General features: G+C 40.4%; 1 protein-coding gene across 2 annotated transcripts in view; it reads right to left on the bottom strand.

Moving 5' to 3' along the window:
• Positions 1-1,005: 1,005 nt before the first annotated feature.
• rnmt (RNA (guanine-7-) methyltransferase) overlaps positions 1,006-24,248 on the bottom strand; it is a 49,665-nt gene continuing 26,422 nt past the window's right edge. For both annotated transcript variants that reach the window (XM_087986713.1, XM_043687691.2), the window contains 3 exons: positions 19,184-19,285; positions 7,788-7,821; positions 1,006-1,454 (listed from right to left, as the gene is read on the bottom strand). In XM_087986713.1, coding sequence (XP_087842839.1) covers positions 1,417-1,454; positions 7,788-7,821; positions 19,184-19,285 — 174 coding nt within the window. In that variant the 3' untranslated portion in view covers positions 1,006-1,416. The remainder of the gene's footprint in view (positions 1,455-7,787; positions 7,822-19,183; positions 19,286-24,248) is intronic.

Below are 24,248 nucleotides of genomic sequence, written 5' to 3'. Positions count from 1 at the left end.
CCTAATGAACCTTCTCTGGAGTACCTCAGATACTAATCCTTCCCTCGATAAGGGGACCAAAACGGTGCACAGTATTCTAATTGGAATCCAACTAGTGCCTTGTAGTTTTAGCAAAACCTACCAACATATACATTCCATTCCGTTTGAAATTAAGGCTGACATTCCAGTTGCCTTCCCTGTTACCCACTGAACATGGATACTAGCTTTCTGAGATTCTTGCGTTCAAACACAAAAGACTAGACTGCAGGCTTTCTTTCCAAAAGAATGTCAGTGGATTTTTATATCTATGTATTAGCCTCATGCTCACCATTACTGATATTATCTTTTTATTCCAAATTATTCAATTAGCTGAAATCAATTCTCAAACCATGGCACAATATAGATTCGAGTCACAGACTGATAAACTACTTAACCACTATGCTACCAGAAGCTAGTGACTGAAGTACACTAGAGGACTGCCTTAGGACCATTTACTTTCGTGTATGCATCACAAACAAGATTTCCTAGGCAGTAGATAGTAAAATTGGAGTTGCTCAAATTCAGAAGTTGTCTCTAATGAAATTAGGCCAGTTAACAAGGTGATGCATTGAGAAATGGAACTTTGGTTTCAGTAGTTTGTGCATTACAGGATAAACACCTGGAAACTCCATAGTCTTCTGAAGGTACAGCGTACATTTTGAGGAAAGGGTTGGACTTGATAAGACAGAAGATGGCTCAAAATAAACTAAACTTGTGAAAGCAAGAGACTGATAAAGTTGGTCTAGAGAAATTCTCCACATGGAAAAAAAAATACAACCACAAAGAACATAACAAATAGAAGATTGAGGCTGCGCTAATTCAAAGAAAAACATATTAAATTGCTGCAAAAGATGGTTGAAGTAAACAGAAGATGGGTTCAAAGATGGCCAGATTGTGTTTTTCCAGAAAATGCATGAACACAGCTTTGGTGACTGTTCAACCCCAAATGTGTTCAGAAACTCAAATTACAAGCAGTAAGGCCAAAAATATTATTTTATGTATATTTTATTTTGTAATATGATTGACAAGTGTCAACTTTCTAACATCATTTTTTGAACTTGGTCATCCTAAAAGTAAAAAGTACAATATTCAAAAATGTTTTAAACAAAAATATATACTTATAAGTAAAACAAAAACAAGTATTGAATAAAGAATGTTAACAAAAAAGAACATTCCAGCAAGACTGCTTCTTGTAAATCCAACACTGGCCCACCAAGGACTGCAATTTGAATCCACTATCTCCGAGATATCTTCCTGATTTCACTGGTATAAACATCAATCTTAAAATACAGTACTTCAAAGCAGTTTCAAACAACTGCTATAATTAAGTCCACTCGAGCTTCTTTTCTTTAGGTACCAAAGAAGATTGCAGTGAGAAATGGAGGTTTGTTTGTCTTCTTATAGCAGCTTTTCAAATGCAAACACCAAGTAAATACCTGAGAAGAAAGCATGCAACAAAAATGGATTATTGTGACTCTAATGTCAACACATTTTCAGATTCAAATGAAACAGAAGGAAAATGGATGTCTATATTTTGAAAAATAGGTTACTCTATTACTGTTACACCATAATGGGACTATGAAACACGAATCCAAACATTGGAGGCAGGTTGGGATTGAGCATAAAAAGGAAAGCATTTGCATTTACATTGTACTTTTCACGTGTGGACTTCTCAAACTTTACAGCCAAGTAGGTGCTTATGAAGAAGAGTCATTGTTACAGTAGTTAAAAAGATGGCATAGTGGTAACGTCACAAAAACAGAAATTGTTGGAAAAGCTTAGCAGGTCTCGCAGCAACTGTGGACAGAAATCAGAGTTAACGTTTTGGATGAAGTGACCCTTTCTCAGAACGCCAATACCCCAGACAGACACTAGTTGGTGGAATTTAAATTCAAATTAATAAACAAATCTGGAATAATAAAGCGGTCTCAGTGTTGTCAATAAAAAAACTCCATCTCATTCACTAATAACCTTCCAGGAAGGAAATCTATCAACACATGATGCCAGAAGTAGGGCAATATAGTTAACACTTTAATATCTTCTAAAATGGCCAAGCAAGCCACTCCGTTCAACAAATGTCAGAGATGCCCACATCCTACCAAAGACTATTTAAAAAATTAAGATGTCAGATTAAGGAATAAGACATCGATGGTTATCGCTACCAAAAACATTTTATTCAACTACCTATTGATTTTCAACAAAAGAAAACCTACTGCCATTCACAGCCTCTCACTACTCAAACTTTTTTAAAGCCAATGAAGTACCCTATTAAGAATAGTCACTGTTGTGAGAAATATTTGAGCTAATTTGTACAAATCAACAAGCCACAAAAACCAACACGGTAATGATCATATGTTTTTCTTTGTGATGTTGGTAAAGGAATAAATATGGCCAGGACATCAGAGAAGTCCCATGCTCTTCTTGAAAACAAAATGTGCTATCCACCTTGGTGTAATATCTCACTCAAAAGATGACACTTCCTACACAGAAAACTCCCTCATAACAGTACTGCATCAGAATACCAAATTGATATTGGTGCTCATGTCTCTGAAGTGGGTTTTAAACACACACAGCCACAGCCAGCTGATGAACAACTTGTCACTTTCCTTAAAATACGTCAATGTAAAAATGAAAACAAAAAGTGAAGGAAACACAATTGGAATGAGCTGGTCAGTCAGATATCAAACTGGTCAAAGTGCACTTGTCAAATGTCTTCATAGAATCACAGAATAATTATGGTAGTCAAGGAGGGCATTCAGCCCATCACGTTCATTCGGGGTCTCTTTGACCTAATCACACTTCTTTCCAAAAGCCCTACAAATTTCTCTACTCTTCAGATAAATAATAAACTCCATTTCAAAAGCTAAGATATTATCTGCTTCCAATACACTCAGGCAGTGCATTCCAAATCCTAACATCCTGAGTGAGTTTCTTTCATGTCACCGTTGCTTCGCTTGCTAATTATCCTGCTGGTTTTCTGTCCTTTACCCAATAGAAACCAGTGGCTAGACACCTCAATTTTAAGCACATCTATTTTATCTCCTTTCAATTGTTTGTTCCCCAACAAGAATACCCCAGACAATCTAACCATGTACCTAAAGTCTCTCAGGCCTTGGATCATTTTAATAGATTTCCAGTTGAGGCTGACCTTTTATAAAGGTTCAGCATAGCTTCTTTGCTTTGGCACTCTGCCTCCACCTATTAAACCTAGGATTTCCTAAACCTTATTAACCACATTCTCAATCTGCCCTGCCACTTCTAACATTTATGCACACTTACCCACAAATCAAACAGCTCCTGCATTCTCGCAAGATTTGTATCCTTTACTTTATGTTGTGTTTTCACAATGTTAACAGCAAAACATCCTTCAACAGGACTGGGAGGAGAGTGCAGCAGGTCAGTATCACTGTGTAACAGACTGGGAGGGGTGTGCAGCAGGTCAGTGTCACTGTGTAACAGACTGGGAGGGGTGTGCAGCAGGTCAGTGTCACTGTGTAACAGACTGGGAGGGGTGTGCAGCAGGTCAGTGTCACTGTGTAACAGACTGGGAGGGGTGTGCAGCAGGTCAGTGTCACTGTGTAACAGACTGGGAGGGGTGTGCAGCAGGTGAGTGTCACTGTGAAGTGGTCTTCGGGAGCAGACCTGGTGAGGGGCCCAGGACATAAAGGATAAAGATTTATTTTCTTGTCTACGGACTCCTAACTTGACAAGAAGCCAGGTGGAGCAGCAGTACAGCAAATATGGGAATGAATAGCGACTGCAGTTTCCCACTAAAAGCCTGAGGGACATGGTCCAGATCGAGTTCAGTCAGGTCAGCAGCTACACCCCTAAAGTGACCCTGCCAGGATTTGGAAAGACTGACAACAGTGACATCAGCACAAAGCAGCGAACTGATTGGCAATTAGTGAGGAAGTTGTTTTCATCCACTTTAAGGAAAAGAGTTCAAGCTTCTTTCCAAAACAATTTTCTACTTGGCTTAAATTTAGGAAAGGAGTTTGTTTTAAACTGAAGGGGAGTTCAGTCCCATGTACTACACACCCTGCAGTATGTGGAAAATCTTAGATATTCCAGGTAGACTGGATGACGACATCACGCCACTGGTTTGATCGGCATGATCACTGGGTTTTGGAGCTGGAGGCACAGCAGTGCATCCATGAGGCTGAGAGTTACATGGATAGCATCTTAAGATGTAGTCACCCTTGCAGCTCAAGGGGGTGTAGTCAGGTTTGGAACAGATTCCCAATAGTCAGAATAGGCAGACAGTCAGGAAAGGCCTACACTGCAGCTCTAGTTTTACTCTGTCAGAAAATGGAGTGGGAGACAGTTCCTCTGAGTCAGAACCCAACTGCACAAAGGGTAAAGGAAGGAAAGATTGGGGCAAAGGAAGGACCGAAGTAGTAAATTGTGGGCGGTGACAGAAGATGTAGCTGATTTTAAGTAAATATTTCAATTCTGTATTCAAAATAGAGAAGAATGATGGAAGTCAGTAAAGTGTACTGTGATATTTCTAAACAAATTACAATTGACAGGGTAGTAGTAATAGTAGACTTAAAACTGGATAAGTCCCAGGCCGAGATGAGATGGATCACAGGTGCTTATGGAGGCAAAGGAGAAGATTAGTAGGATTAGACGATCTAATACCAGTGGTAGGGAAACTATTGAAAACAAAATTGATTGAGAGAATTAATCAATCTATATAGAAAGGCAAGGATTAATCAAGGATATTCAGAATTGCTCCGTCAGGGAGTTCATGTCGGATAGGTTTGAATGGCTTTTGAGAAGATGACTACAGGTGTTGATAAAAGCACAGTTGAGATAGGTCGGCTGGACTTCAGCAAGGCTTTTTGTTAGGTCTTGTATGAGAGACTGGTCAAGTAGATAAGAATGCACAGGACCCAGGGCAGTTTGGCAAACTGGATACAAAATTAGCTGACTGGCAGTGACAGAGATTGTTGTTGTTGTTGTGACTGGAAGTCGGTTTTCAGTGGTATGCCATAGGGTCTCGTGCTAAGTCCCTTGCTGTTAGTACTGTACATTATAATCTAGACATGAATCTAGGTGGATTGATCAGCAAGTTCACAAGTGACAAAAACTGGCAAAATACATAGTGAGGAGGAAAACCTTAGATTACAGGACAATGTAGAAGAGCTGGTCAGACAGGCAGAAGAAAGACAAATGGAACATAATCCTGAAAAAGTGAGAAGTGATGCATATTAGAAGGATAAACAAAGCAAGGGAGTACACATTGAACATTAGGACCTTAGGAAGTACAGGGTCAGAGGCATCTTAGTGTACATGTCTACAAATCTTTGAAGGCCATAAGGCAGCAGATGAGATATTTGCCTTTATTAGTCAAGGCATTGAATACTACAGCAAGGAGGTTATGACAGATCAGCACAAAATATCAGTGAGGTCACAGCTGGAGTACTGTGTACAACTTTTGGTCGCCACATTGTCAGGAGGATGTGATTATACTCAATAGTGTAAAGGAAATTCACCAGGATTCTGCCTGTTTTCAGCTGAGAGAGAGGGTTGTTTTCCTTAGAAATGAGAAGGCTAAGAGGGGGGAAAACTAATTGGGGTGCTCAAAAGTAATAAATTCATAAATAGAACAGACATTGAGGAACTTTTCCAGTGGAGGGATCACTAGCCAGAGGATCAAGATTTAAGGAAAAGAGCAGGAAGTGTACAAGGGATTTATGAAAGATTGTTTTCACCCAGAGGGAGTGGGTATCTGGAACTCGCTGTCTGAGAGGATGATTTCACTTCTGTAACTGGAAAACACAGCCTGTTCTGAAATAATGCTAAAAATCACAACACCAGGTTATAGCCCAGGTTTATTGGGAAGCACTAGCTTTTGGAGCTTTCCAAATAAACCTGTTGGACTATAACCTGGTGCTGTGTGACTTCTAACTTTGTACATCCCAATCCAAAACCGACGTCTCCAAATCATGACAGATATAATATTATTGTTCAATTCCAGTGCAATCCTGCATTATAAGAAAATCGCATAATAGCAGCACCATTTAAACTAATGGGTCTGGAATCACGTTATAGCCAATACTAGTAAGGAAGGTTCTCTTTCTACAAATGACGGTCTAAATTCTTCAATAATGCTATAGCCAATTCACATTGAAGAAACATGCATTATAGCAGAACTAACTATACGTGGGAAGAAAAATGGAGGAAAGACTAATTGAGTACATTTTATAAACAAAACTTTCAGAATATACTGAAAAGTCATGAGACCATATCATAGAATATAGGGAAATGCAAATGTGTTTCTTGTACAAGGCGCAGCTGTTTTCTAATTGTTTAAATGTATTATATGCACACCACCTATTGACATCAATACAATACTACAAGTGCTTTATTTCACATTCATTCACACTTGCAGATCAAATGCATGGAACTACAACAGCACACGGGGCTCCTAAAGTTAACAAATTGGTCCAGCTAGCGTTCACTTTTTTTGTGTTGCGGGTCTGGGAGGGATGCTCTTCGGATGGTCGGTGTGGACTTGATGGGCCGAATGGTCTGCTTCCACATTGAAGGGATTCTATGAAAAGTCTTCAACACAGATTAGCAACAATATTACTAGACCCTTCTCCTTGATGATTATTTGTTGGAGGAATTGATATCAATATTAATCACAGCTCATTTAACTCCATCATTCAAAGAAACACTTACAATTTGGGAATTCAAGTACCAAAATTCATAGCAGAAATTTTCTACAATAAGATGGAAGCCATGGTTTACAGGCCCCAATCCAAATTCCATTCCCTCTTTACTAATTCCATCCCTTTCCCTAGCAAATGTCCGAGACTAAACCAAACTGCTTACAACCTTAGTGTCACACTGGCCCCAAGATAAACCTCTGGCTACATATTCACATAATCACTAACACTGTCTGTTTAGATGTTTAAAAGGTGCTATTTAAATACAAGTTGCCACCTTATATTGATAACAGAAGAGGAGCATTCAACATGAGGACCCTGTAGCAGGCAAGTAGAGACAGAACTAGATTCATTACAGCAGATTGGAATTGGTTCTTGCGCTGCTCCAGAGAAAGGAGCAAGTGCTTGGTGAGTCATTTGGAAGTGATTAAAGTCATTTGTAATTTTAATAGAAGATACAAAATAGTGTTAAAGTTAATAAAATATTTCAAAGCCAATACAAGTGAATAATAATGAATTAAAACTCAAAGGCTAGTGGGATGTTATCCTTTTTTGAAGGGAATTGGACATTAAGGATTTCATTCTTCAGTTATACAGGGCATTGGAGAGACCATATCTAGAACACTGTACAGCTTTGTCTTATTTAAGGGAGGATGTTAAAGCACAGAGATAATGTACTAGATCAATACTTTGAACGAGTGGGTTGGCTTGTGAGGGTTGGTGGACAGGTTTCCATTGGTGTTTAAAAGAGTGACAGGTGACATGATTGAAGTGTACGACATCTGAAATGGTCTTGACAAGGTTGACATGGAAAGAATGATGCCTCCTGCAGGTCAGTTTAGAGCTAGTGGATACCTATTTTTTTAGAACAGAAATTGAGAGTTCTTTTTGTGAGGGTTGAGATACTTGGAACTCTGCATCTGAAGGCTGTGAAAGCAGGATTATTAAATATTGTTTCGGCAAAGCTACATAGATTTTTGTTAAACAATGGAATAGAGTGTTTCTGCGGGTAGAGGGGAATGTAGAATTCAAAACAAATGCAGCCACGATCTTACTAAACTGGCAGCACAGTCTACTTCGGCTCCTACTTACTTGTAGCCTCCCATTCAGATTTGCTTAACGTTCCCTGTAAAATAAAATGGAGATACTTTTGTCATGACCTGTGTGAAAAGATTCACAAAACAGCTTAATAAATCTTAAACCATTGTTCAACATTACAATATTCATTTGCACATTTTCAAAGAACACTACCTGTGTCCCCATGATTAAATTTCAAAGTGTCTTTCTTTGCAGATAATTTCAAAAACAATTTTCAAGACAAATTCCGATTTCTTTGGAGCAGAGAAGATTGAGACAGGAATCTGATAGTGAGGCACAAGATTTATGAGGGCCATGGACAGGGTGAACAGAAAACAGGTGTTCCCCTTAGTCAAACAGTCAAGAACAAGGGAATACACTTTTTAATGAAAAGCTGGCATTTTTGAGGGGTTTTGAGGCAAAACATGTTTTATCCAGAGGGTAGTCGAAGCTGGCAACCTCACAACCTTTAAAAAGGACAAGCACTTGTAGTGTCATAACATTCAAGGCCATGGGTCTAATGCAGGAATGTGGGAATAGTATTGGGTAGCAGTGTGTTTCTCAGCAGTGGCTGAAAGGTCTGTTCTATACTGTAAGATTCACCAATTCTAGAGCAACACACACAAAAACCACAGATGCAGCCAGATCAACATGGTTTCTCCAACAAATTTCATTTTTTGTTTCAGATTTCCACCATCTTTGCTTCATAACTAACTGGATTCATTTTGACTATTATGAACCACACAAGGCGAATAAACTTCAAAGTACTACCATCTCTCTTTAATACAGACAGCAGGCCACGTGATGTGCTGCAGAATTGGAAGCTACTGAACACCAATGTGATCCAGAGCAAACACATCTTACTAAGTGTTTTCGGCTTGAGGCACTTACAGATCCAAGTTCAGGAGCTGTTGCCAGAGCTGAAACATTGTGCCATATCATTGAACTGGCAAGTTACCTGGATATTTTGCCCCACCCCTCAAACTAGGTAATTTAAATTTGATCTATCAGGGACGGGAGGGTGTGATGACAGGTGAGGCAGATATAGGGACTCAAGGGATTTTATCTGAAAAGCTTCAATAGTTGCTCAAGAGCTCAGGGGTACTTGGATGTTGCACAGACTGGGATAGCAGTGGGATGAGAAAATTGACCATGGTACTGGAAGTCACTCAAGATGGGAGGAGGAGGCCTGGTGTAAGAAGGTTCACAAGGATGATCCCAGTATGCAGGGATTGTCTTGTGAGCAAAGAAACAGGTTAGGGCTCTACTCATTCAAGTTTAGAAGAATGAAATGTATAGGATTTTAAGGTGCATGTCAGGGTAAATGTCGAGAGGATGCTTCCTCAAATCAGAGAGTCTGGGACCAGATGGCATAGTGGCAGAATGAAGGACTGCCAATTTAAGTATTTTCTTCTCTCAGGATGTTGAAATATCTTTGGAACTCCTTGCCACAGACAGCTATGAGGGCAGACTCCTTCTGTACGCTTAAAGCCGAACAGATGATTGATCAGTCGGGGAAATCAAGGTGATCCTATTAAGGGGCAAATGGCCTACTCCTGTTCCTATTTGTGGACTTATGTCCTCGGGGCTGGAGAAGAATGATTGGAAAGGTGTTGAGTGATTTCACATAAATACTGGAATGTTCTTGCCCTAGTGCAGTCATAGATGGTCCAAGAAAGAACTGATTGGTAAGGAGTAGGTACAGTCAAGTAAATATTCACAACTTTTTTTTTGCTTATAGCTTGTAAGGAAATTTTGTGTTTTACAGATTAAGGGCTGCATTCTGCAATGACAAGGAACAGGAAAAGCAACCCTGGAGAACTGATTTTTTTCCCCAAATTAAGCATCTTCCGATCGGATTAATTTAAAAGGGCTAAGTCATGGCAAGAGAGCTCAAAGCCATGGTGTGCTCCTCGTGCTCTATGTGGGAAGCAAGGAATATTTCCAGGACCCAGGACCAGCACGTGGTGTCTCCAGCTGCAGTTCCTGGAAGCTGAGGTTTCAGAGCTGCAGTGGCAGCTGGGAACACTGTGGAGCATCCGTGAAGCTGACAGAATCATGCATAGCACCGGCAGAAATAGTCACACAACAGGCTTAGACTCCGCAGGCTGAAAGGGAATGAGTGACTACCACGGACAGGCAGAATAAGAGGACTGAGCAGGCAATGCAGGAATCCTGTGGCCAGACCCCTGCACTGCCTTAGAAACTGTTGAGGTGAATGGCCTCTCAGGGGAAAACAGCAACAGGCAAATTCATGGTGTTATACTTGGCTCTGTTGCACAGGGGAAGAGCAAGTAAGTGTAGAAATTCAACAGTCATAGGGGTTTAAATTGTAAGGCAAATTGATAGGCATTCACGTGGCCACAAATGAAACTCGAGGATGGTATGCTGTCTCCCTGGTGCGAAGGTCAAGGATGTCTCAGAGCATCTACAGGACATCCTGGAAAGGGAGGATGAACACCCAATGGTTGTAGTACAGATTGGTACCAACAACATATGTTTAAATAAAAAGGATGAGGTCCTAAAGCCAGAATATAGGGAGGTAGGAAGCAAGCTGAAAAGTAGGACTTCAAAAGATATTGATCTCAGGATTACTACTAGCAAATGTGCTATGCGGAGTAGAAGTAGTAGGATCTCTCAGAATGAGGACATGGCTAAAGAGATGGTGAGGGGGAAGGCTTTCAGATTCCTGGGGGCTCTGGAGGAGATGATACTAATACAAACTGGACAGATTATACCTGGATGTCCAGGGGGACTATTTGCAAGAATGGTTGGGGATGGTTTAAAAATAAATTGGCAGGGAAATGGAAACCTATGTAAGGAGTCAGACAAAGGGGAATCAGATCAATAACAAAAAACAAAGGGGAATAAGAGAAAAGTGACAGGCAGAGGAATCAAAGACAACAATCAACTAAGTCCACCGTAAAAAATAGTGGGAATGGGGCAAGGAATGTTAAAGACGCAAATCTCAAGCCTTTGTGTCTGAATAAACTAAGCATTTAAAATAAGGTGGATGGATTAATCACACAAATAGATAGAAACTGGTATGATATAGTTGGGATTACAAAGACATGGCTGCAGGGTCACCAGGGATGGGAGCTGAACATTCAGGGGTATTCAATATTTAGGAAGGACAGACAAGAAGATGGTGGAGTTACATTACTGTTTATGGGATATAAACACAATATGGAAGACAGGTATTAGCTCAGAAAATGTAGAAGCTGTGGGTAGAATTGAGAAACATGAAAGAGTAAAAATCATTAGTGGATGCAGCATATAAACCATAGACATGTTGGGAATGGCATGATGCAGTACAGGAACATTAGTAATTATGGATGACTTTAATTTGCACATAGGTTGGGTGAATCAAATTATTCACAATACAGGAACTCCTAGAGTACATACCGGCTGGTTTTCTGGACCAATACATTGTGGCGCCAACTAGAGAACAGGCCATCATGGACTGGGTATTATGCAACAATAAAGGAGTAATTGGTAATGTAGTGTGGGAGATCCCTTGGGGATGGTAGAATAAAATGAGAGAATTCTTTATTAAGATGGAGAGTGAGGTAGTTGATTCTGAGACTAGGGCCCTGAATCTTAATAAGGAAAATTACAATGGTAGGAGTCGCAAGCCAGCTGTGATGGACTAGAAAATGGCACTGAGAGGAATGACAGCGGATAGGCAATGGCAAACAGTCAAATTGCAAATGGGTGAAGTATAAAAAGATTTTATTTCTGTCTGATGCAACGGTGCAAAGACAGCAGTGGTCAAATCAATGGCTTACAAGTGAAGTCAAAGATAGTATTAGATGCAAGAAAAGAAGGCATTCAAATATCAAGACAAATAGTAGACTTGAGGATTGGGAACAGTTTAGAAATCAGCAAAGGAGCACCAATGATTGATTAAGAAAGGGAAAAATAGAGCATTGGGGGGGAACATAAGAACTGACTGTAAGTTTCTATAAGTATGTGAAAAGAAAGAGATCGGCAAAAATTGATGTAGATCCTTACAGTCAGAAACAGGTGAATTTATAATTGGGAACAGAGGTGGCCAACAAAATAAATTCATACTTTGCTTGCGACTTCACAAAGGAGTACATGAATAACCAGAAATGATGGGGTACACAGAGTTTAAATGAGAGCAGGAGAAACTGAAGTAAGCTCTGTACGAGTTGAGAAGTGGTATTGGAGAAATTGATGAGACAGAAGGCTGATAAATCCCCAGTGCCTGATAATCTACATCCAAGAGTACAGAGGAACCTTGATTAACCGAATTTCGGATGATCTGAACAAGATCACAAGGTCCCAATGTGTGGCTAACTATGTTATCCAGCATCGATTAACCAAACAAAATACACCCCGCCCGTGTCCTTCAGATAATCGAGATTCCTCTGTACTTACGTGGCCCTGAAAATTGGTTATCTTCCAAGATTCTTTAGACCTGCAACAGTTCCTAAAGTTTAGAGGGTAGCTAATGTGATCCATCTATTTAAAAAGTGAGTTAGAAAGAAAACAGGGAATTATAGATCAATCAGGCTGACAGCCATAATAGGAAAGATGCTGAAGTCCATTATCAAGGATTTTATAGCAGAGCACTTAGAAAACTGGGAAAATCTGACATAGTCAGTAAGGATTTACAAAAGGGAGATGATGCTTGACAAATCTACTTGGGTTCTTCAACGATGTAACTAGCTGAGTTGATCATGGAAACCAATGCATATGGTTAATTAAGACTGTCAGAAAAGTTCAACAAAGTTCCACACAAAAGATTAATGTGCAAAATTAAAATGGGATTAGGAGTAGTGTACTGAGATGAATAGAATATAGTTAGCAGACAAGGTGTTACAACACAGGATAAATCTTTTATGTAGTTGGTTTAAATTAATGGGGAGGTTTAATCCCGTGTCGTAACAATTTGGGGGCTTGTCATCAGGATTTGAACAGCTCAGGTCTCGGATTTGTGACTTGAACAAGTTTAGACAGATCCAGTCTGAGATTTGGAAAGATTTGAATAGATTTGGGGTATGAAAACACCCAGCAGAATTAAACAATTGCAGGTTAGTGTCCAAGATCTTTAAATACAATGTAAGTGATGCAATTTGGTTAATTTCAGTGATTTATGGTTAATTAAATTAAAAATAAAAGAAACGGCTCTTAAAATTGCTACAGATGTTCTGGGATTTGAAGACGTTTCTCAAATTTGCCAAGTTTGGAAGGAAAGTAAAAGGCCATACTTTTAGAATTAGCAAAGAAGTTGAATTTGTGTTTAACCAATGAAATTACTCAAACACAGAGGTGTGTCAAAGAAACAGACAAGTGTAGTAGAGGCAAAAAAGAATTTAAAATTGAGGAAAACTGAGTTAGGAGATAAAGAAAAGGAGAGGATGCAAAGAGAAAGGGAGATGGTTCTTAATTGAGCAAAAAGAGAGAATTTGAACTTGAAGCTGCGACTTAGTCAGCAAAGTCAAGTTAACTGGATAGAGATTTAAAAGAGAAGGTAGCGATATATACAAATATGTCAAAACTCTGTCACATTTTGATGAGAAAAATGCTGAAGCCTTGTTATGTCATTTGAAAATTGGCTCGGCAGATGGGGTGGTCTTAGGATTTATGGGTAATGTTAGTACAGACTAAACTGGTAGGTAGAGCTAGTGAGGTATTTGCCACGCTGTCAGATGAGGGGTCAAGAGATTATGAAGCGGTCAAACAGGCTACTTTAAGTGCTTGTGAATTGGTACTAGAAGTATATAGACAGCAGTTCAGAAACACAAAGGAACAAGGTCAGATTTACTTTATGTTGAGTTCGAAAGAATTAAATAGCCGTTTTGATCAATGGATGCGTGCTTTAAGAATAAATAGGGCCTTTAAGGCTCGAAAAGAGATTATTCTGCTGGAGGAGTTTAAAAACGCACTTCCAGAGATGGTAAGAATTCACGTGGAGGAACAGAAAGTTCAGAATGTGAGAAGGGCAGCAGAATTAGCAGATGAATACATGTTGGTGCACAAGACAAGCTTCCGGCCAGAATTTTGTTCTGTGAGGGATAGAAGTTGGGAGAAGGGGAGATCCTACACTACAAAACCAAGGGTAGAGAACACCAGTAAAAACTTACCACAGGTTAAAAAAGAAGCCCAAGTGGGTGGAAAGGAGGTGAAAGGCCTCTAATATTTTCACTGTAATCATGTGGGACACAGAAAATTACAGTGCCAGTGGTTTCAGAAGGACATTGGGGAAAAGGTGTTTTCACTGCTAGAAAGTGGGACACGTAAAGTCATAGTGCTAGTTGTTAAAGAAAGGCACTGTGGGAAAAGGCGTGGTAAAAGAAGCTAAGCCAGTGGCATTAGTGAAGGTAATAAAGGAAAACCCAAGAAGGGCCAAGGAGCTGCAGGTGAGCAGAGATCCTAGGCAGGGGCTGGGTATGGAGTTAGTACCTGATCTCTACAAAGAATTCGCCTCAGTGGGTAATGTTTACTCAAAGAACAGGGGGAGAAGGACAACAAGTTATAATTTTGAGAGATGTACGATCTAACCAGTTGCTGATAGTAAGAGATGAGCAAATATGCACTCTTTCTGATCTGTTACCAGAGAGTGTTGTAATTTGTCGGATAGATGGGCAGGTTAGTGGGAGTGATTGACAGAGTGTCAGTTCCAGGACTTCAGTTTGTTCTTGGTAATGATTTGGCAGGAACAAAGGTGAAAGTGACACCCCTTGTGGAGAAGCCCAAGGAAGACCAAGAAACAAAGTTAAAACTGAAATATCTTGGTATTTTCCCAGACTGTCCAGTAACCAAATCCCACTATTACAAGTGCAGCCAGCACAATGCAAAAACTAAGAGAGATGAAGGAGTTGAGGTTCAGTGAGGGCACACCCTGTATGATATAAGGTTGCAGTAGTCCTGAAAAGCCAAGGGACTTCCAACAGCAAGGCAAGGCAAGGGGGGGCATAGCTTTAAATTAAGGGGTGGTAGGTATAGGACAGATGTTAGGAGTAGATTCTTTACTCAGCGAGTCGTGAGTTCATGGAATGCCCTACCAGTAGCAGTGGTGGACTCTTCCTTTTTATGGGCATTTAAACGGGCATTGGATAGGCATATGGAGGATAGTGGGCTAGTGTAGGTTAGGTGGGCTTGGATCGGCGCAACATCGAGGGCCAAAAGGCCTGTACTGCGCTGTATTTTTCTATGTTCTATGTGGATGCATATTCCAAAAAGGAGGCAGAGAATATTCCTGAGGATTATTATTTGAAAGATGGAAATGGAGACCAGTGCAGAGGAGAAATGGACCAAAGTGCACCAGATTGTGTTGCCGGTAGCATACAGACAGGAAGTGTTATGGGTAACACATGAACTACCTGTAGGAAGTCACCTAGGGGTACGAAAGACTTGGGCTAAGGTACAAAAGCATTTTTACTAGCCTGGAATGCACAAAGATGTGGTTAGCTTGCCATATGTGTTATACATGTCAAATAGAAGGTAAGCCACAGGCAGTAATAAAGCCCGCACCTTTGTTGCCAATTCCCACATTTGAAGAACCTTTCACGCAGGTTATAACTGATTGTGAACTAGAAATGGGAACCAGTACTTGTTAACCATAGTGGATGTGTCTACCAGATTTCCAGAGGCAATTCCGGAATGGGTGGTAGAGGAGTTAGCAGTTTGCTTCACACAGTATGGGATACCCAGAGAGATCCAGTGAGACCAACGGTCAAATTTTACTGCAAGGCTGTTGGGGGTGGTTATGGATAGCTTAGGTATACAGCACTCATCCTGAATTCCAGGGAGCTTTAGAAAGATGGCATCAGACCTTGAAAACCATGTGGACAGCATACTATCAAGATTACCCAAGTGATCGTATTGTTTGCCATTACAGACGTCCCAAACAAATCTACACTGTTCACTCCCTTTCAGTTAATATTCAGACATGAAGTGAGAAGCCCCTTGAAATTATTTGAAGAAAAATTGACAAGACCAAAGTCGGGGATCTCACACTTAGATTATGTATCAGAGGTGAGGGAGGGATTAAATGGAGTAGGTGAGTTAGCTAAACAGCACGTAAAGAGGACACAGTATAGAATGACGCAGGTGGCAGATAAAAGCTCTGAGACTCGGACGTTTTCCTGAGGGGATGGCGTGTTAGCACTGCTACCAGTAATAGGAGACCACTTCAAATTGAGAAAAAGTTGAGTCAGGTGAACTATCTCGTGAAGATGCCAGTTAGAAAAAAGGTATCGGGTATGTCATGTGAACATGCTGAAACTGTATTATACGATAGAGAAAGAACTGGAGAAACAGGTGTTAGTTACAACTCTACAGAGTAAGGAATCAAATCCAGACAATGTGGATTTTGATGTGCCTCAAAATAGATTTAAAAAATGAAAAGTCCTTATGAGTGGGATAGGTTAAACTATCTGTCTCAGGAGCAAAGAACGCAATTGAAAGATTTGTTACTGCAGTATAAGGACATACATAAGAATCAGATGTGGAAGACTAATGCTATTGTACATGTAGTAGACATGGGGAATACAGTTCCGATAAAAGAACACCCCTATCGGCTTAATCCTTTCAAAGCCAGACAGGTCCAGAAGGAGATGGAGGTTATGCTTGAGAAGGATGTCATCAAACCAAGCCAGAGCGAGTGGAGTTCACCGATCATCTTACTTCCCAAACTGGATGGACTCAACGATTTTACGTGGATTATCGAAAGGTAAAAGCCGTTACAAAAATCAGACTTGCATCCAATTTTGAGATTGGAGGACTGAATTGAGAAAGTTGGACAAGCCAGTTACATCACCAAATTGGACTTACTGCGTGGTTGCTGGCAGGTACCTTTATCAAAGACGGCAAAAGAAATTTCTACGTTTGTAACCCCAAATGGGCTATATCAATTTAAAGTGATGCTCTTGCCACATTCCAAAGACTCATGAACAGAATTGTGGCTGGGTTAACAAACTGTGCAGTCTATTTGGATGATGTAGTGATCTTCACTAAGTCCTGGAAAGACAACATGGTAGAGTTGGCAGAGCTCTCTGAATGACTACGAGAAGCAAAACTGGAGATAAACTTCAACAAAACTGAATTCGCAAAAGCACAGGTGATATTCTTGGGACAAAACGTCGGTCATGGAAGGTTAACCCCACGGAATGCAAAGATGCAGGCCATCAAGGATTTTTGATGACCAACCTCTAAGAAAGAGGTGCTTTGATTCTTAGGACTCAGCGGATTCTATCCAAATTTGTTCCAAACTTCAGCAGTGTAATGGTACTATTTCAGTGGACAGAACAATACCAGGAGGCATTCGACCATTTCAAAGCAACATTAACCACTGCACCAGTTCGAGCTACTCAAAGCTTTTCAAATCCTTTTAAGTTGCCATCGACGGTAGTGACATAGGAGTTGGAGCTGTACTGCTACAGGACAATGATGATTGGATTTAACTGCCAGTTGGTTACTTTTTGAAGATACTCCACATCCAGCAGAGGAAATACTCCACGATCGAAATAGTAGTATTGAATTTGGTATGGGCCTTACAACATTTTAATGTGTATGTGATGAACAATGTGTCAAAGAATATTGTGCACACTGATCACAATCCCCTTCTATTGTTAGAACACAGTGGTTACCACTGCTGCCTCACAGCGCCAGAGACCCGGGTTCAATTCCCGCCTCAGGCGACTGACTGTGTGGAGTTTGCACATTCTCCCCGTGTCTGCGTGGGTTTCCTCCAGGTGCTCCGGTTTCCTCCCACAGTCCAAAGATGTGCAGGTCAGGTGAATTGGCCATGCTAAATTGCCCGTAGTGTTAGGTAAGGGGTAAATGTAGGGGTATGGGTGGGTTGTGCTTCGGCGGGGCGGTGTGGACTTGTTGGGCCGAAGGGCCTGTTTCCACACTGTAAGAAATCTAATCTAAAAGTGAAGGGTTCGAGGTTCAGAGAGGATTTAAAGATTACTTTAAAGACAAGAATATGAGATATTTCATTGGAGTCGTATGTTACAAACTTTTAATTTAAGAATATGTGCTGTAGGTTGGAAGAATGTAATCACAGATGCATTATCATGGACTTAACTGAAAGTTTATATGAGATTTGTCTTTATCCAACTTTTTTTTTACACATATATGGGAAATAGTTGAGGTGAACTTAGATTAAAAGTTATCTGTATGTTATGCCAATGTATTTAAAGAATAGAAAAAAAGCCATCTTTTCATTATGATGGTTCTTTATTTTCTTAAGGGGAAAGGTGTAATGAAGGTGTAAGGGGTACTGTACCTTTAAGAGAGTTGTGTTGCAGGTTTAAATTAGCGGAAGAGGGGGGTTTACCCCATATCGCAACACAGGAAACAAACAGTAGGCATATATGGGTGTTTTCCTGAATGCCAGGCAGTGACTAGTGGGGTGACTAGTGGGGTAATGACTAAATGAGGGAACTGTAATATCTCAAAATTTGCAGGTGACACAAAGCTGGGTAGAAAGGTGAGCTGTGAGGTGGATGCAGAGATATTGCAGTGTGATTTGGGTAGGCTGAAAGAGTGGAGAAATGCATGGCAGATGCAGTGTAATGTGGAAAAATGTAAGATTATCCACCTTGGTATCAAACAAAGAGAGGCAGATTATTTTTTGAATGACTTGAGGGAGGGGAATGTTCAAGAGCTGGGTGCCTTCATGTACTAATCGCTGAAAGTGTCGGTGCAGAAAGCAAGGAAGGCAAAATATATATTGGCCTTCATAGAAAGAGGATTAGTGTACAGGAGCACAAATGTCTTGCTGCATTGGTGAGCCACATCTGGAATACTCTGTGCAGTTTTGGTCTCTTTAATTGAGGAAGCATGTTCTTGCAATGGCTGAGTACAGCAAAGGGTTACCAAATTGATTCCGGGCAGTACTAGCATTTGAGGAGGAAGGACTGAGTCAGTTTCAGTTATATTCACTGGAGTTTAGAAGAATGAAAAGAATCTTACAGAAACTTATAAAATTCTAACAGACTTGGACAGATTAGATGTGGATGTTCCTGATGGTGGGGGAGTCCCAACCTGAGGTCATAGTTTAAAGATAAGTTTTAAGACTGAGATGAGGAGATATTTCTACACCCAGAGTGGTGAGCCTGTGGAATTCTCTGCAAGATTCCTTTTAGTGTTTCAAATTGCCAAATTATTTCCTCATTTAGAAAATAGTTTACACCTCTAGTCTTCTGCATAATCCCACATTTTCTCACAATGCATTCCATTTGATACTACTTTACCCATTCTCCTAGTCCTATTCAAAGTCCTTCTGCAGTCTCCATGCCTCAACATCACCTCTCCCTCCATCTATCTTTAACAACTGACGTAAGTTTGCAGATGAGACAATATTCATTTAGCTTCAAGATTGTTTAATATAATTAATTATCTAATTAATCTAAGGAACTATTCAAACCTACAAGTGGCAGTCTTGCTTGTGGGTTCTTCAGGTAATCTTCTGCATGCACATAATCCTGCTGGTTAAATGCTGGATTACCTTTATTCTCTGCACTAGGATATTGCTGAAAAATACAACCAAATATTGTATAAGTAATATGACAAAAAAAGTTTTAAAACACATTATCCATGTTGAAAACCTACCTTTTTTAAAAAAAAGATAATTAGAAAACCAGGCTCAAAACAGATTAATTAATAAAATGACTTTTCACTCCTCAGCACTGACGTTGGAAGAAAACCTTCTATCATAACAGAACTCAAACAAATCTTCTTCTGTTGCATTCAGTGTAGTAAGAGGTGTATATTATCATTTAAAATTTGTATTTTAGAGTCAAAAATAGACTTATGGTTTTAGTTCTGCAACGACAACTTTTTAACATTTGGAACCGTGCAACAATTTTGTAAATTTCAAGAAAACATGCAATTTAAGTTAAATGCCTCAGAAACCCAACAAGTTAATAAAGTATTTCCAAAAGTTGAACTTTTCCAATATAAAAAGAAAACAGATTAGGTGCCACTAGAAGTTTTAATTCAGTTCAGAAAGACAGCTTCATATCAACAAAGGGCAGGTTAATATGTGAAGTTTCCAAGGTGCGAGAAGTGGAAGGAAGTTTCTAGGTCATCAAAACCAGCAAGAATCAATTAAGAGAAAGTAGAGAGTTAAGAAAGAGTTGCACTTCACTGGGATTGACCATATATCAAGAATATTACTGGGAAAAAGACAAACTTTGTTTTCCTTAAGATCTTACAAAACTATTACATATGCAACTTTTTGTGTTATAGACTTGCGTTGTTTTGTTTAAAAAAAAGCACAGCCTAGTGTGATTATGTTCTGGAATTAACCATCAAGGTGATCAAATGCAATAAACAAATTTATGATTTATGGAACCAGGTTTCACTTGGAATCCGATTTGTGATTAGCATTGTGTGGATCGTAAAAGCAGGATGTAGGCATCACTAACTATGCTACAATTAACCATCCGTTCCTTAATTATCCTTGAAGTTGTTGTATAGTGAGCCTTTTTTTTTAAAACCACTGCAGTCTATTTGGGGTAGTTACACTCAAAAATGTTGCTAGGGAGAGAGGTTCCAGGATTTGACCCAATAATACTGAGTGGAAAGCAATATAACTCCAAGTCAGGATAGTGTGAATATTTTTTTTTGAGAGGTTGGGAGGGGAGACAGAGCCTGCTAGTGGTAGTCCGACACGTCTACAGCACCAACCTTTGATACAGTAAAGATCATGGCTTTGGAAGAAGCGTTCATAAGCTGCTGCAGTATATCTTGAACAAATTGCTGCCACTGAATGCCAGTGGAAGTTGGAGTGAACAGTTAAGCTAATACATGGGGTGAAAGTCAAACGGGCTGTGCGAACAACCTGACCTCTGACCTCACAATGGAAGACAGCCATTGCTGGAATGGCTAAAGATGGTTAGGCCTCTGACACTAACCTGAGGAACTTCTGCAGTGATGCCTCGAACCATCTTCCTTTAGATTAGATTAGATTAGATTAGGTTACTTACAGTGTGGAAACAGGCCCTTCGGCCCAACAAGTCCACACCGACCCTCCGAAGAGCAACCCACCCAGACCCATTCCCCTACATTTACCCCTTCACCAAACACCAAGGGCAATTTCACATGGCCAATTCACCTAACCAGCACATTTTTGGACTGTGGGAGGAAACCAGAGAACCTGGAGAAAACCCACGCAGACACGGGGAGAATGTGCAAACGCCACACAGACAGTTGCCCGAGGCGGGAATTGAACCCGGGTCTCTGGCGCTGTGAGGCAGCAGTGCTAAAACTAGTGGCGAATTTCCATCAAACTACTTCTAACTCTAACCCCAGTTTTCCGAAAGCTGTAGAACATCATATTTAAAGTAACACTGTCATGAGCAGTCATTGTCATTAGACCTCTGGAATTTAGCTCCTTTCTACATGGATGGACCAAGGCCATACTGAGGTGTGTAGCAGACTGATCATTGCAAAATCCTGAGTAGTGATAAATTGTCACCCCTGGCTCAAAGTCCTTGCAAGTATCTCAGTCCTTGTCTTTTAATAGATTTTGCCCTCATTGAAGTTGGGAATATTCATGATGCTTCCTCTTCCCGAATGTCACTTTTCAAGGCCAGGTTAGGTAGATTATTGAAAATGAGTGTGTCAAGGAATATCTGAGCACAGGAAAATGGAATTGATACCAGAGCCACATCAGACATAATCATACTGATTGACTGAACAGGGTCAAAAAGGTCCAATTGGCTCCTCATGGTCCACCAGGTAGTTATTTAAATATCCATGGCTGACAACTAAATGGCAAGATTACACATCTTTGATACAGACAGTTTCTTACAACTTCAGGGAGTGCTGTAAAGTTTCTTCGATCCAAAGTGCATGATTCCACAGTAAAGTAAGCCACTGCCCACTACTGTGATCCTTTGCGATTTCCTGCTCCCGTATGCACTGTCCACATTTAAGGCCCACACTATCTTGGGGTGGTCTAGAGCAGAACCCCTGCACCTCCTGGTTCACAACAATCTTTTAGAAATCTAAAGGATATTGACACAGGTCTCCAGCAGCTAGGATACTGTACCCTGCACCCCACCTTGCTTTTGAACTGACACAAAAGCACAATTACATTTCAGTAACCATTTGCCAAAAGAAAGCCAGTAATAAAAATATTGGGTGTTATTCAAAATACAATCAAATTTCATGACAGCTAAGTTAACAGCAAGTGAAATGCTGGCACAAATGGTTATTTCATGAATCTCTACAGTGTGGAAACAAGCCATTTGGCCCAACAAGTCCACACCGACTCTCCAAAGAGCATCCCACCCATACTCACCCGTTATACTTCCGCATTTCCCACGGCTAACCCACTTAACCTATAGAGGAACCTCGATTAGCTGAAGGGCATGGGCAGGAAATATTTTGTTCGGTTAATCGAATTCTGGATAACATTTTGTCAAGCGTTGGCACTTTGTGATCTTGCCGGATAATGAGATATTCGGATAATCGAATGCCGGATAATTGAGGTTCCTCTGTATATGGCTGGACACTGTCCATGCTAAATTGCACAATCAACCTAAACTTGCAAATCTTTGGACAGAGAGGAAACCGGAGCACCGGGAGGAAATCCATGCCAACGCAGGGAGAATATGCAAACTCCACACATAGTCGCCTGAGGCTGGAACCAAACCCTGGTCCCTGGTGCTGTGAGATAGCAGTGCAAACCACTGAGCTACCATGCCATCTGGTATCTTACGTTATCCATTTCACAAAGCAGCACAGAAAGGAACAGCACGACATTGTGACCTTCATCTCAAAAGAATTCAGGGGGTCATTTTCGGGATGATTTGGAGATGCTGGTGTTGGACTGGGGTATACAAAGTTAAAATTCACATGACACCAGCTAATAGTTCAACAGGTTTATTTGGAAGCACTAGCTTTCAGATCACTGCTCCTTCATTAGGTGATCGTGATGAAGGAGCAGCACTCTGAAAGCTAGTGCTTTCAAATAAACCTGTTGGACTATAACCTGGTGTTGTGCGATTTTTAACTCATTCTAGGGAGACCTAGTAAAGTCAGAGTCAAGCTGCAGTTAACAGAGATATCAAAACTTGAAGAAGAATCCATTGGCACAAAATCTGCAATTTAGAATTTATGCCAGAAGATGTCAGCAGTGTGCTTTATAAACTGTGCCTCGTTTATAAAGAATAATTATACTGAATTGAAGCACAAATTTAAAAAATAGATCTATGACTGGGAGGACTTGAAAGTTTTTACTTACTTTTACATGTCGCTACCCCTTCTACTAAAACCCCTAAATAAAGGTGCATCTAATGACAAAGATCTCAGATGAGAATACAACACATCAGTGTATGCCTATGTTGGTCCAGTGTTACCCGATATGTTAAGGAACAAGATTACATTACTCCCTGATCAGGGAACTTTCCCCGATAGAAAAAGGAGACACTTAGAATTCCACCACTGGGGACATGCAGGTAGACTGGGAGAATCAGGATGGTATTGGACCTCAAGCAAGAGATTTTGTGGAGTGCCTCCGAGATGGATTCTTAGAACAGCTGGTGCTGGAGCCTACCAGGGAGAAGGCAATTCTGGATCTGGTATTGTGCATCGATCAGGGACCTCGAAGTGAAGGAGCCATTGGGAAGTAGTGACTATAATACATTAAGCTTCAATCTGCAATTTGAGAGGGAGAGGGTACAATCGGAAGTGACAATATTTTTGTTGAATAAAGGGAACTATGGAGCTATGAGGGAGGAGCTGGCCAAAGTTCAATGGTGCAATACCTTAGCAGGGATGACAGTGGAGGAACAATAGCGGATATTTCTGCGTATAATGCAGAAGATGCAGGATCAGTTCATTCCAAAAAGGAAGAAAGATCCTAGGAGGAGGCATGGGATGCCGTGGCTGACGAGGGAAGTTAAGAAACATATAAAGTTAAAAGAGAAAAAGTATAACATAGCAAAGATAAGTGGGAAAACAGAGGACTGGGAGCTTTTAAAAACAACAGAGGATTACTAAGAAGGAAATACACAGAGAAAAAAATGAGGTACGAAGGTAAACTGGCCAAAAATATAAAGGAGGATAGTAAAAGCTTTTTTAGGTATGTGAAAGGCAAAAAAATGGTTAAGACTAAAATTGGGCCTTTGAAGACAGAAACAGGGGAATATATTACGGGAAACAAAGAAATGGCAGAAGAATTGAATTGTTACTTTAGACCTGTGTTCACTGGGGAAGACACAAGCAATTTCCCTGAGATAACAGTGGCTGAAGGACCTGAATTGAAGGGAATTTATATTTGCCAGGAATTGGTGTTGGAGAGACTGTTAGGTCTGAAGGTTGATAAGTCCCCGGAGCCTGATGGTCTACATCCCAGAGTACTAAAGGAGGTGGCTCAAGAAATCGTGGATGCGTTGGTGATTATTTTCCAGAGTTCGATAGATTCGGGATCAGTTCCTGAGGATTGGAGGATGGCTAATGTTGTACCACTTTTTAAGAAAGGTG

This window comes from Chiloscyllium plagiosum, unplaced genomic scaffold (genome assembly GCF_037043375.1).
Source record: "Chiloscyllium plagiosum isolate Xiang-an unplaced genomic scaffold, Cpla_swu_hap1 HiC_scaffold_4, whole genome shotgun sequence".
In the NCBI taxonomy this organism is placed as follows: Eukaryota; Metazoa; Chordata; class Chondrichthyes; order Orectolobiformes; family Hemiscylliidae; genus Chiloscyllium; species Chiloscyllium plagiosum.
The sequence above is the reverse complement of the archived record's forward strand: the minus strand, read 5'-3'. Positions and strand labels throughout refer to the sequence as shown.